The sequence below is a fragment of the Symphalangus syndactylus genome, chromosome 23 (assembly GCF_028878055.3).
Source record: "Symphalangus syndactylus isolate Jambi chromosome 23, NHGRI_mSymSyn1-v2.1_pri, whole genome shotgun sequence".
NCBI classification, from domain to species: domain Eukaryota; kingdom Metazoa; phylum Chordata; class Mammalia; order Primates; family Hylobatidae; genus Symphalangus; species Symphalangus syndactylus.
This window is the reverse complement of record NC_072445.2, coordinates 41,980,861-41,993,533: the sequence shown is the minus strand read 5'-3', so window position 1 is coordinate 41,993,533 and position 12,673 is coordinate 41,980,861. Positions and strand designations below refer to the sequence as shown.

Genomic DNA, 12,673 nt, shown 5'->3' with positions numbered 1-12,673 from the left:
AAATTATTTCATCAAAATGAAAAAAACCTCAGAGTATTTTTTTGATCATTCATTAATTGTCTTTTATTGTTCATAAACAGCCTTATGAAAAAGTGTGATCCTGATTGAGACACCATATTGTGGTACTTAATGTAGTACTATATTTGTCACTAGAGATCAAAATAAAGTTTATTGGTATGCAACATTTACAATTCAGTTTCTTATATTTATATATATAATTCATATACATAATATACATAATATAAATCATATACATATATATTGGAACTTAGAGCTATTTTTAAATGTTTGCCAAGTAGAATATACAATATATTAAATTTCTGATTTTAAAAGTTTTTAAAAAATTTCTTTCAATGCTAAGAAGGTAGATTTTATGTTAAGTGTCCCTATCATGATTTAAAAATGCCTTTTCCATAATCACACATATTTAAGAATGGAATTCATTTACTTCTGAGTAAAAATTATTCATCTGGGGGATTGTTAAAATGATGGCTGTATTATCAGTTTCAGAGTTATTTTAGAAAAGACACGATGTTTGAAGAAAGCTTAGCTCTCTAAGTACTGGTTTTATTCTGAGATTCTTTGATTCTACTATTATGTATGGGTTTATGTAAATAAACAATTACTAAGTATTCCTTTTTTTTTTACATAGGGCCAATGCAATCATGCATGATTTTATTGGTGACCAGTTAAAATGAAATTGTTAATTAATGAAAAAATCGTTTTTACCAGAAAAACCTGTGAACTTTTATTACAAAAAACAAGTTACGTATAATATTCATTTTTTTAACCTGAAATGCATCGACTACAAGAGTTAGCTAAACCAAGATAATAATTAACTACTTTCCACTGAGGCAATTCCTTGAGGGAGAGATCCGTGAAATCCCCTGCTTTGAACTCATAGTGGTTATCTGAAACACCAACTTTCCTGCACAGGATTTTTGTCCCTAGTGCCTGGACAGCACTGGCTTTATTTCAAATACCACTTAGCTAATAGGGAATTTAAATGTCCCTGGGCAGTTACATCCTGTTTGGTCCTATATAAAAGCATTTCAGTCCTTTCCTTACATGGAAATTTCACGGACTGAAAAACCAGCTTGATTCTAGAACAAAGATGCTCAGTCTCAGGATCAACTGAGATTTGTTTCTACCAAGAGATCCACTCTGGTGAGTAAAACTTCTCCAAATTTTATGGAATTTATCCAACATTTATGTAGCACCTGCTTAGTGCCAGTGACTATGCGAGTCTTCAAAGTTATAACTCTAAATAAGATATATAATTTCTCACTCCTTAACTAAGAACGGTTTAAATAAGCTGGGAAATTTATGCAAATAAGTATAGGAAGTTAGTATAAATTATAAGGAATCTTAAATGAATGCAATCTGGGCTCCAAAGAGTGACAATTCTTCTTAGGTTGACAGTTAAACTCAGTTGAATTATAAATGGAAAGAGACAATGTAGCTGTGTTAAAAGATAGTTAAGTATTTGCCAAACCAATGAGGGGGGATTTTTTTTTCTTTTTTTTTCTTTTTTTTTCTTTTTTTTTTCAGACGAGTCTCGCTCTGTCGCCCAGGCTGGAGTGCAATGGCGCTACCTTGGGTCACTGCAACCTCCACCTCCTGGGTTCAAACAATTCTCCTGCCTCAGCCTCCTTAGTAGCTGGGATTACAGGTGCCCACCACCGTCCCCGGCTAATTTTTGTATTTTTAGTAGAGATGGGGTTTCACCGTGTTGGCCAGGCTGGTTTCGAACTCCTGACCTCAGTTGATCTGCCCACCTCAGCCTCCCAAAGTGCTGGGATTACAGGCGTGAGCAACCGTGCCCAGCCATGAGGGGGGATTCTAGTGGGAGGACTTCCAGACAGGAGGAATAGTGTGATTTAAAAAAACAAACACAGCATGATGATACAACCTGATTGATTTATTAAGAGTAATTAAGTCAGTCAGCATTATTAGACATGGAGATTGGCCTGGGGTTGGAGAAGTCAAAATGATGGATAATACTAGAATGGCAGTCAGGAAGCATTGTAAAGATATTGTTTGCCATCGTAAGCTTTTTGGGCATCATTGCATAATCAAGTCAATAAAGAGTTAAAAGCTAAATTAATGTTACAAGATGTGATTTGCATCATCATTTATCCTGGCAACAGCATTGAAGTTGGATTAGAAATACATAAAACTGAAGAATAAAATATTGCCAGAGATAATGAAGGTTTGAACTAATCTGTACGTGTGACAGCAAGAGGTAATAACTACAACAGATAGTAAGCAAATAAAATTCTGGTGTTTGATTGGATATACAGATTAAAGCAAAGTTGTGCCATTCTTTGAAATAGGTAACAGTGACAGGGAGAGGTCTGGAAGAAGAGATGAGTCCTTATGGGAAAGACCCATTCAGGGGCAGTGATGTGCCATGCATGAAGCAGGATATGAGGACCTGCAACCCAGAAGACCTATGGTAGTGCTCAAAACAGCCGACTATTATTTTCTATTGTGTAGGAAAATAGTTAATCTGTCTTCTTTAAAAGGCACAAGAATATTTTTGAGTAAACAAAAGTACAGAAAGAGTCAGGACAAATTTTTGGAAACCATCAAATTTCAATAAATGTTAAAAGAAGACCCAGATAAAGGGACTAAGAAAAAATATTCAGAGAGGAAATAGAAAACCAGAACTAAGTGGCACAGAGCTAATGGAGGTGAGCTGTTTTAGAAGAAAGAACTGTATAATAATGTCATATATTTGAGAAAGTTTAAAATAAAAACAAAATAGAAAGAGTGAATTGAATTTACCATTGTAATAGTTATTTGTGGATTTGCTGGAGCTGTTTGTGAGGACTCATCAAGCAAGAATGATTAACATGGTTCAAAAATTGAACCAAATGTGCCAGGGCACACAATGATACCCTATTCTGCTCATAAAGCATGGCTGTAAAGAGAAGGGACATTATAAGTAAGTCCTAAGTGTGGAGTGAAGGCTTTTCTTTTTCTTTAAAATAGATGAGTCTGAAGATTATCTCTATCTATCTATCTATCTATCATCTATCTATCTCTAATCTATCATCTATCTATCTCTAATCTATCATCTATCAACAGAGCATAGTGAAACAATCTGGTTCATTAAGAGTAATCTCAGGAAATCAACATTATTAGAATTTTTAGACATGGAGTTTGTGTTGATTTTATACACACACATATACAGACACACACACACACACACATAAAATGTGCACTATTATGAAAGAGAGAGAGAGAGAGAGCAATTGCACACTGTGACGAAGATGCCCTTTGCGATAGAGCAAGGTTGAGTATAGGGTTGGTCACTGACTTGGAAAGGAAAAAAGAGCTCTTTCTCTGCCTTTGAAACCCTACAGTGGGTGGAATTAAATCATATTAGAGATCATTTCATTTGTATACAGGTAGGAAACTGAGGAGCTTAACATATAATTACCTATGTTTTCTCATTGAAGTTATTGGCAATGCTACTTCCCAGGAAATAGAGGAAAATAGTGAAGAAGAGACTTAGGATGCTAACTCTTTAGAGCAGTTACTGGAATGAATTAGAGTTTACCTACATAACATATTCGCACATGTACCACTGAACCTAAAAGAGAACTACTTTCAAAAAAATTGAGGGTTTCAACATATGAGAGGTAAAAAACAGAAAAGTTTAGAAATGTTTTGTAGGATAAAATTTGCATATAAATGGTTAGTGAAGACAGAAAAAAATGCTTGGGGGAAACAAATAACATTGAAAGAATCATTATACTCTCCACCAAAAAATGTTTAGTTTTATTGTAAAATAAAGTATTTAATGCAGGTATGACTTGGAAGGATTGAACACAGGTTTTATATGTTCTCGCAGTATCATCCTTAATCCTAAGAGTATCTCCACATGTATATGATTCCCTTCCTTCTTATTTGATAAGTGATGAATCAATACAATTTGGAACTAGTGAAATTAAAATGATGAAATTTTCCATTTATTAATCAGATATAAAAATTATTCTCTGTCTTCAAAGAAAATAAAAATGAAAATAGGTTGGTGGGAGTTGTTGAGAGGAAAATATGGTGTGTGCATTCAAGTTTCTTCTTATGATTTTTCTCCTCCTTCCCTCTATGGAGAAACTTAATGGGGAGGCTAAATGATAGAGGTTTTTCGTAGATTACACTAACAACGTGTATTAGAAGTGGTAAGTAACACAATGCTTTCGATTTTCAAGCCAGAGACAATAAGTTTTAAAATATAAGTGAATTGCTTTAATCCATTCACATTTTATTTTAAATTCCAAAACTACTATCCAATATTTGGAGCAAGTTAAGCCAGGCATTAAGATTGGCAGCAATGGGGATTAAGCCATATCTAATGGAGGACCAGGAAAACTATAGGAGCAAGAAAGCTAGAGAAACTTTGAAGAAAGTAACCCCTGTTTTCCTCTGATTCCTACTGCCATGAAGCAGGGGATGTGACCATCAATGATGGATTAAGGGCCCTTCTAGCCCTGAGACTGTTCCTTGTGGGAAAAAAATTTCCTAAAACTTAGTTTCAGTCGGTTCTCAAAATGAATTACAGCAAAATCAAAAAGATATTGGTTTAAGTGATTTTAACCTTTTCCTACAGCTTAGGGATTAATAAATGAAACAAACTACAATATCAGATGCAGTAACTTCAAAATCAGATGCAGTAACTCATGTAGCTTAGCCATTAAGTTTTTATCTATATAGAACTGAAATAAATTATGTAGATATCCAATTAAGTAAGTATTTACTTAGTACCTATATGTTAGACACCATTGGTCAAGGGTGAAGAAATGGACAGAAATGATGAAGGAATAGTCTTTGTGCAGAAGAAACTCAGTGAAAATGATACTGATTGACCTTTCAACAAATGCACGGATTTAAAAAGAAAAAAAAGAGGCAAAAATTAGCAGAGTGATTCTGATACACAAAATAATTCTATGATGACAATGATTCTACAATAATAGCACATTTAAAATGAAATAGGAAAAGTTACATCATTTAGTCCTCCTAATAATTGTTACATCTGGTATAGATGTTTTTTTTGTTTGGTTGGTTATTTTAAGAAATGGGCTTCCACTATCTAACATATTTCAAGTCCTAGAGAGAAAAAAATATATATTTTTTTTCATTCAGGAAGTCACAATGAGACATAGCACTAGAAAAATATATACTCTACTACCTAGCATTCTGCCTATCACATAGATTTTAGAAAATCTCTTTATTTCTTCAAATGGATTTGATTGAAAATGTCCAACCCCAAGTTGTCATAAGAATTTTGAGAATTAAACATTCTTTGACGGTGAACCTTTGTCAGTCAGTTGCAAGATCTCCAAAGCTCAGGATTCAATGCCTGATATCAGTGGCATCTGCATTTTACAATTTTGAGACATTTCATTTTTCAAAATTTCTATGAAAATTTTATTACAAGCAAATATAATCTTTAAAATGTTAAGAGCTTTTCAGAGGAAAAAATATGACTGTTCTTTGAGCTAACCTCTCTTCTAGATTAGCTTCTGAGCTGTTTCTTGATCTGCCTCTGAGCTGTTTCTAGATCCATTTGCAAGGTGGTATCAATAACTTCATGTTAGCTGGTTAGCAAAAGAAGCTATATAGTGCATCATTGTAATACTAAGGCATCATATAGAAGATGTAATGAGATTGGTATGCTAGTATCATTTTCATTGACTTTATTGAAGGTAAAGACTTTATCATTTCCATCCATTTCTCCCTCTTTGACAATGCAAACTCTGCTCCAGAAAATGTTTATGACTTGTTGCTCACATTTAGGGATTCTATTTCTGAATAATTGCTAAAACGTTTTTGAACTGAATATTAACTAATCATAATGAAAATAAATTCATCTCATTTCAGTATCTCCATGCTGAGGAACTGAGTTACTTGACACACAAATATATTAGATGTCATGCATTTTCTTCCTACTGTTCTTTGGCTTCCTAAACAGAGTCACACTTGGTATCTTCAGAGACTATGGTCAATTTGACTTCAGTGAGTGGATTCCTTCTTATGGGGTTTTCTGATGAGCGTAAGCTTCAGATTTTACATGCATTGCTGTTTCTGGTGACATACCTGCTGGCCTTGACAGGCAACCTCCTCATTATCACCATCATTACCTTGGACCGTCGTCTCCATTCCCCCATGTATTACTTTTTAAAGCACCTCTCTCTTCTGGACCTCTGCTTCGTTTCTGTCACAGTCCCCCAGTCCATTGCAAATTCACTTACGGGCAACGGTTACATTTCTCTTGTTCAGTGCATTCTTCAGGTTTTCTTCTTCATAGCTCTGGCCTCATCAGAAGTGGCCATTCTCACAGTGATGTCTTATGACAGGTACGCAGCAATCTGTCAACCACTTCACTATGAGACTATTATGGATCCCCGTGCCTGTAGGCATGCAGTGATAGCTGTGTGGATTGCTGGGGGCCTCTCTGGGCTCATGCATGCTGCCATTAACTTCTCCATACCTCTCTGTGGGAAGAGAGTCATTCACCAATTCTTCTGTGATGTTCCTCAGATGCTGAAACTAGCCTGTTCTTACGAATTCATTAATGAGATTGTACTGGCTGCATTCACAACGTCTACAGCATTTATCTGTTTGATCTCCATTGTGCTCTCCTACATTCGCATCTTCTCTACAGTGCTGAGAATCCCATCAGCTGAGGGCCGGACCAAGATCTTCTCCACTTGCCTACCACACCTATTTGTAGTCACCTTCTTTCTTTCAGCTGCAGGCTTTGAGTTTCTCAGACTGCCTTCTGATTCCTCATCAACTATAGACCTTGTATTCTCAGTGTTCTATACTGTGATACCTCCAACACTCAATCCAGTCATCTATAGCTTACGGAATGACGCCATGAAGGCAGCACTGAGGAAGATGCTCTCAAAGGAAGAGCTTCCTCAGAGAAAGATGTGCTTAAAAGCCATGTTTAAACTCTAAAGAACCATACGAATGAAAGGCATTGTTATTATATTTCAGATTGGAAGAGAGGTGAATCTTATTTCTTCCCAGAATGCTCTTCCAAGCTGTCTATTGTATATATTCCTCTCAAATATAATTCTTTAAAATTTAAGATGTTGTGCTTCTAATAATATTAGCTTTCCTTCCTCCCTCCAATTCAGTGTTATTTTAAGTCATCTTTGGGAAATTTTTCTGAAATGAAGGAGAAAGACAATTAGTTTGGAGTCTGGCCTGTATAATTTAAAGCTTGTTATTAACAAATAAGGTTGGAGATAGATGAAGCTAACTGGGTTAATATGATGGTGCATATATGGTATTTCCAGTGGGTCTCCTAGTTTTCTACCCATATTAAGTATTCATATTAAGTTCTTTTACTATTATTACAATGGTGATTTCAACAATTTATTCAGCCCCTAGTAAGTATCAAGTGCTTTATATATATATATTTTTCTTTTGACTCAAGAAAACAACTCTTCTAGCTATGCCATATTGTCCCCATTTTGCCAATAGGAACAATAAATTCAGGAAGGATTAATTAATTTTCCCGAGATTTCTCAAATAAATAGCAGTTAAGCTGTGATTCAAATTAATATTTGTCTGACTCAAACAATAAGGTCATTTATGTTCGTTACTGATGGCAAATGCATTATTACCCAAATGTGAGTGTGTATGTTTATGTGTGTGTGTGTGTGATGTGTATAATCTATAAATATAAGCATATACTACTATAATCTATTAATAAAATTGTCATCACCCTTGTGCATCCCTATTACTGGAGGTATTTATATTAATTCCTTTACTTTTCTGATCTGTACAAGAGTTTGACAAATTGGTTTTACAGAGTTAGGCAGGGGATGCTCCCTAGTTCCATGAAACAGAATATAGATAAACTGCAAATGAAGAGATCCAACTTATGAATGTGTGAGATAAGGAGGCATAAATCTTGTGAATCTGTATATCTGATTCAATTTTGTGTAATGCTGCAGATTTCTTCAAGAAAGACTCATAATTTACAAGAGTACAAAACTGGACTAGTCCCCTCAGTTTTGAAGTAAATCAAAGTACATGTTTTAATGACAAAGGGAATGAGCAATTGCTCAGTAATGGGGAATATTTTTATAGGACTTTTTTGAATTAATGGTTATAATATCTACACATGCATGTATTTTAGTGAGATTTTTTCTTTAATCTTCCACATGAGATTTTGTTTTTCTTTTTTTTTTTTATATACTTTAAGTTCTGGGGTACGTGTGCAGAACTTGCAGGTTCGTTACATAGGTATACACGTGCCATGGTGGTTTGCTGCACCCATCAACCTGTCATCTACATTAGGTATTTCTCCTAATGCTATCCCTCCCCTACCCCCTCACCCCCAAACAGGCCCCGGTGTGTGATGTTCCCCTACCTGTGTCCATGTGTTCTCATTGTTCAACTCCCACTTATGAGTGAGAACATGCAATGTTTGGTTTTCTGTTCTTGTGTTAGTTTGCTGAGAATGATGGTTTCCAGCTTCATCCATGTCTCTGCAAAGGACAAGAAATCATATTTTTATGGCTGCATAATATTCCATAGTATTCCATGGGTGTATATGTGCCACCTTTTCTTTATCCAGTGTATTATTGATGGGCATTTGAGTTGGTTTCAAGTCTTTGCTATTGTGAACAGTGCCACAATAAACATAAGTGTGCATGTGTCTTTATAGTAAAATGATTTATAATCCTTTGGGTATATACCCTGTAAAGGGATTGCTGGGTCAAATGGTATTTCTGGTTCTAGATCCTTGAGGAATCACCACACTGTTTCCACAATGGTTGAACTAATTTACACTCCCGCCAACAGTGTAAAAGTGTTTCTATTTCTCCACATCCTCTCTAGCATCTGTTGTTTCCTGCCTTTTTAATGATAGCCATTCTAACTGGCATGAGATGGTATCTCATTATGGTTTTGATTTGCATTTCTCTGATGACCAGTGATGATGAGCTTTTTTTCATATATTTGTTGGCCACATAAATGTCTTATTTTAAAAAGTGTCTGTCAGGCCGGGGCATTGGCTCATGCCTGTAATCCCAGCATTTTAGGGGGCCACAGCGGGCAGATCACGAGGTCAGGAGATTGAGACCATCCTGGCTAACATGGTGAAACTCCATCTCAACTAAAAATACAAAAAATTAGCTGGGCGTGGTGCCATGGACCTGTAATCCCAGCTACTCAGGAGGCTGAGGCAGGAGAATCACTTTAACCTGGAGAATCTGTCTGTTCACATCCTTCGCCTACATTTTGATGGGGTTGTTTTTTTCTTGTAAATTTGTTTAAATTCTTTTTAGATTCTGGATATTAGCCCTTTGTCAGATGGATAGATTACAAAAATTTTCTCCCATTCTGTAGGTTGCCTATTCACTCTGCTGATGGTTTCTTTTGCTGTGCAGAAGCTCTTTAGTTTAATTTTATCCCATTTGTCGATTTTGGCTTTTGTTGTCATTACTTTTGATGTTTTAGTCATGAAGTCTCTGCCCATGCCTATATCCTGAATGGTATTGCCTAGGTTTTCTTCTTGGGTTTTTATGGTTTTAGGTCTTACGTTTCAGTCATTAATCCATCTTGAGTTAATTTTTGTGTAAGGTGTAAGGAAGGAGTCCAGTTTCAGTTTTCTGCTTATGGCTAGCCAGTTTTCTCAACAGCATTTATTAAGTAGGGAATTCTTTCCCCATTGCTTGTTTTTGTCAAGTTTGTCAAAGATTAGATGGTTGTAGATGTGTGGCATTATTTCTGAGGCCTCTGTTCTGTTCTATTGGTCTATATATCTGTTTTGGTACCAGTAACATGCTGTTTTGGTTACTGTAGCCTTGTAGTATAGTTTGAATTCAGGTAGCATGATGCTTCCAGCTTTGTTCTTTTTGCTTAGGATTGTCTTGGCTATGTGGGCTCTTGTTTGGTTCCATATGAAATTTAAAGTAGTTTTTTCCTATTCTGTGAAGAAAGTCAATGGTAACTTGATGGGGATAGCATTGAATCTATAAATTACTTTGGGCAGTATGGCCATTTTCATGGTATTGATTCTTCCTACCCATGAGGAGGGAATGTTTTTCCATTTGTTTGTGCCCTCTCTCCTTGAGCACTGGTTGGTAGTTCTCCTTGAAGAGGTCCTTCACATGCCTTGTAAGTTGTATTCCTGGGTATTTTATTCTCTTTGTAGCAATTATGAATGGGAGTTCTTCATGATTTGGCTCTCTTTTTTATTATTGGTTTATAGGAATGTTTGTGGTTTTTGCACATTGATTTTGTATCCTGAAACTTTGCTGAAATTGCTTATGAGCTTAAGGAGATTTTGGGCTGAGACGATGGGGTTTTCCAAGTATAGAATCATGTCATCTGCAAACAGAGACAATTTGAATTCCTGTCTTTCTATTTGAATACTTTTTATTTTTTTCTCTTGCCTGATTGCCCTGGCCAGAACTTCCAACACTATGTTCAATAAGAGTGGTGAGAGAGGGCATCCTTGTCTTGTGACAGTTTTCTCAGGGAATGCTTCTAGCTTTTGCCCATTCAGTATGATATCGACTGTGGGTTTGTAATAGATAGCTTTTATTATTTTGAGATACATTCCATCAATATCTAGTTTATTGAGAGTTTTTAGCATGAAGGGCTGTTGAATTTTGTCGAAGGCCTTTTCTGCATCTATTCAGATAATCATGTGGTTTTTGTCATTGGTTCTGTTTATGTGATAGATTCCATTTATTGATTTTCATATTTGAATCAGCTTTGCATCCCAGGGATGAAGCTGACTTGATCATGGTAGATGAGCTTTTTGATGTGCTGCTGGATTCGGTTTGCCAGTATTTTACTGAGGATTTTCACATCAATGTTCATCAGGGATATTGGCCTGAAATTTTCTTTTTTTGTTGTGTCTCTGCCAGGTTTTGGTATCAGGTTGATGCTGGCCTCATAAAATGAGTTATGGAGGATTCCCTCTTTTTCTATTGTTTGGAATATTTTCAGAAGGAATGGTACTAGCTCCTTTTTGTACTTGCGGTAGAATTCAGCTGTGAATCTGTCTGGTTCTGGGCTTTTCTTGGTTAGTAGGCTATTAATTACTGCCTCAATTTCAGAACTTCTAATTGGTCTATTCAGGCATTAGACTTCTTCCTGGTTTAGTCTTGGGAGGGTTTATGTGTCCAGGCATTTATCCATTTTTTCTAGATTTTCTAGTTTATTTGCATAGAGATGTTTATAGTATTCCCTGATGGTAATTTCTATTTCTGTGGGATCAGCAGTGATATCCCATTTATCATTTTTATAGTGTCTATTTGATTTTTCTCTCGTCTTCTTTATTAGTCTGGCTAGCATTCTACTTTGTTAATTATTTCAAAAAAACCAGCTCCTGGATTCATTGATTTTTTGAAAATTTTTTTGTGTCTCTATCTCCTTCATTTCTGCTCTGATCTTAGTTATTTCTTGTTTTCTCCTAGCTTTTGAATTTGTTTTCTCTTGCTTCTCTAGTTCTTTTAATTGCGATATTAGGGTGTCGATTTTAGATCTTTCCTGCTTTCTCCTGTGGGCATTTAGTGCTATAAATTTCCCTTTAAACACTGCCTTAGCTGTACTCCTGCAGCTAGCTCAGTCTCTGCCCAAACAGCCGCCCAGTTTTGTGCTTGAAATCCAGGACCCCAGTAGCATAGGCACCCGACGGAATCTACTGTTCTGTGGTTTGCGAAATCCGTGGGAAAAGCGTAGTATCTGGGCTGGAGTGCACTGTTCCTCGCGGCTCAGTCCCTCATGGCTTCCCATGGCTAGGGGAGGGAATTGTCTGACCCCCTGTGCTTCCCGGGTGAGGCGATGCCCCACCCTGCTTTGGCTAGCCCTCCATGGGCTGCACCCACTGTCTAACCAGTCCCAGTGAGATTAGCCGAGTATCTCAGTTAGAAATGCAGAAATCATCTGGCTTCTGCATTGATAGTGGGAGCTGCAGACCGAAGCTGTTTCTATTCTACCATCTTTCCAACCACCCACACTGATTTCTAAAGTAGTTGTTCAATATTATATTCCCTAGATAATCAAGAATTGTTATAAAGGACCAGGCGTGGTGGCTCACGCCTGTAATCCCAGCACTTTGGGAGGCTGAGGTGGGCGGATGACGAGGTCAGGAGATCGAGACCATCCTGGCTACCTTGTCAGGTGTTTTGAAAAACTTTTAGCTTTTTAAACACATTCATGGTGATATATATCAATGAGTTTATTTTGTATTGCCCTGTTCAACAAGGTTGAACATCTTTTCATGGACTTATTAGTTATTTGTGTGTCTTCATTTGTGAAGTGTTTGCTCAAACACTTGGCCCATTTTTAAAACAAGTTGTTAATCTTTCTATTATGAAGACATTTACATATGTGTGTATATATGTATATATACTGGATAAAAATCTTTTGTCACATACATGTATTACAAATGTTTTTTCTAATCTCCTGTGATTGTCCTTTTTTTTCCATCAGGTTCTTTTGGAGAGTAAAACTTTAAAAATTTTGATGTAGTTCAATCTGTCAACTTTGTGTTTTATAATTCATGTTTGGTGTCCTATCTTCCAAAAATACCTTCTTTAAAATTACAAAGTTTTTTTTTCTTTCGAGACAGGGTATCAATCTGTCACCCAGGCTGGAGTGCAGTGGTGCAATCTTGGCTCACTGCAAC

At 36.3% G+C, this 12,673-nt stretch overlaps 1 protein-coding gene across 1 annotated transcript; it reads left to right on the top strand.

Moving 5' to 3' along the window:
• The first annotated feature begins 1,082 nt into the window (after window positions 1-1,082).
• On the top strand, window positions 1,083-12,324 carry OR14J1 (olfactory receptor family 14 subfamily J member 1). Its single transcript, XM_055264354.2, has 2 exons — window positions 1,083-1,167; window positions 5,981-12,324. Exon 2 carries the CDS (start codon window positions 6,007-6,009, stop codon window positions 6,970-6,972), a length of 966 nt encoding a protein of 321 aa, XP_055120329.1. The 5' UTR covers window positions 1,083-1,167; window positions 5,981-6,006; the 3' UTR covers window positions 6,973-12,324.
• The last annotated feature ends 349 nt before the right edge of the window (window positions 12,325-12,673 follow it).

Excerpts from the sequence above, each read along its gene's own strand:
- OR14J1 (XM_055264354.2), top strand. The coding sequence starts at position 6,007 with ATGGTCAATTTGACTTCAGTGAGTGGATTCCTTCTTATGGGGTTTTCT.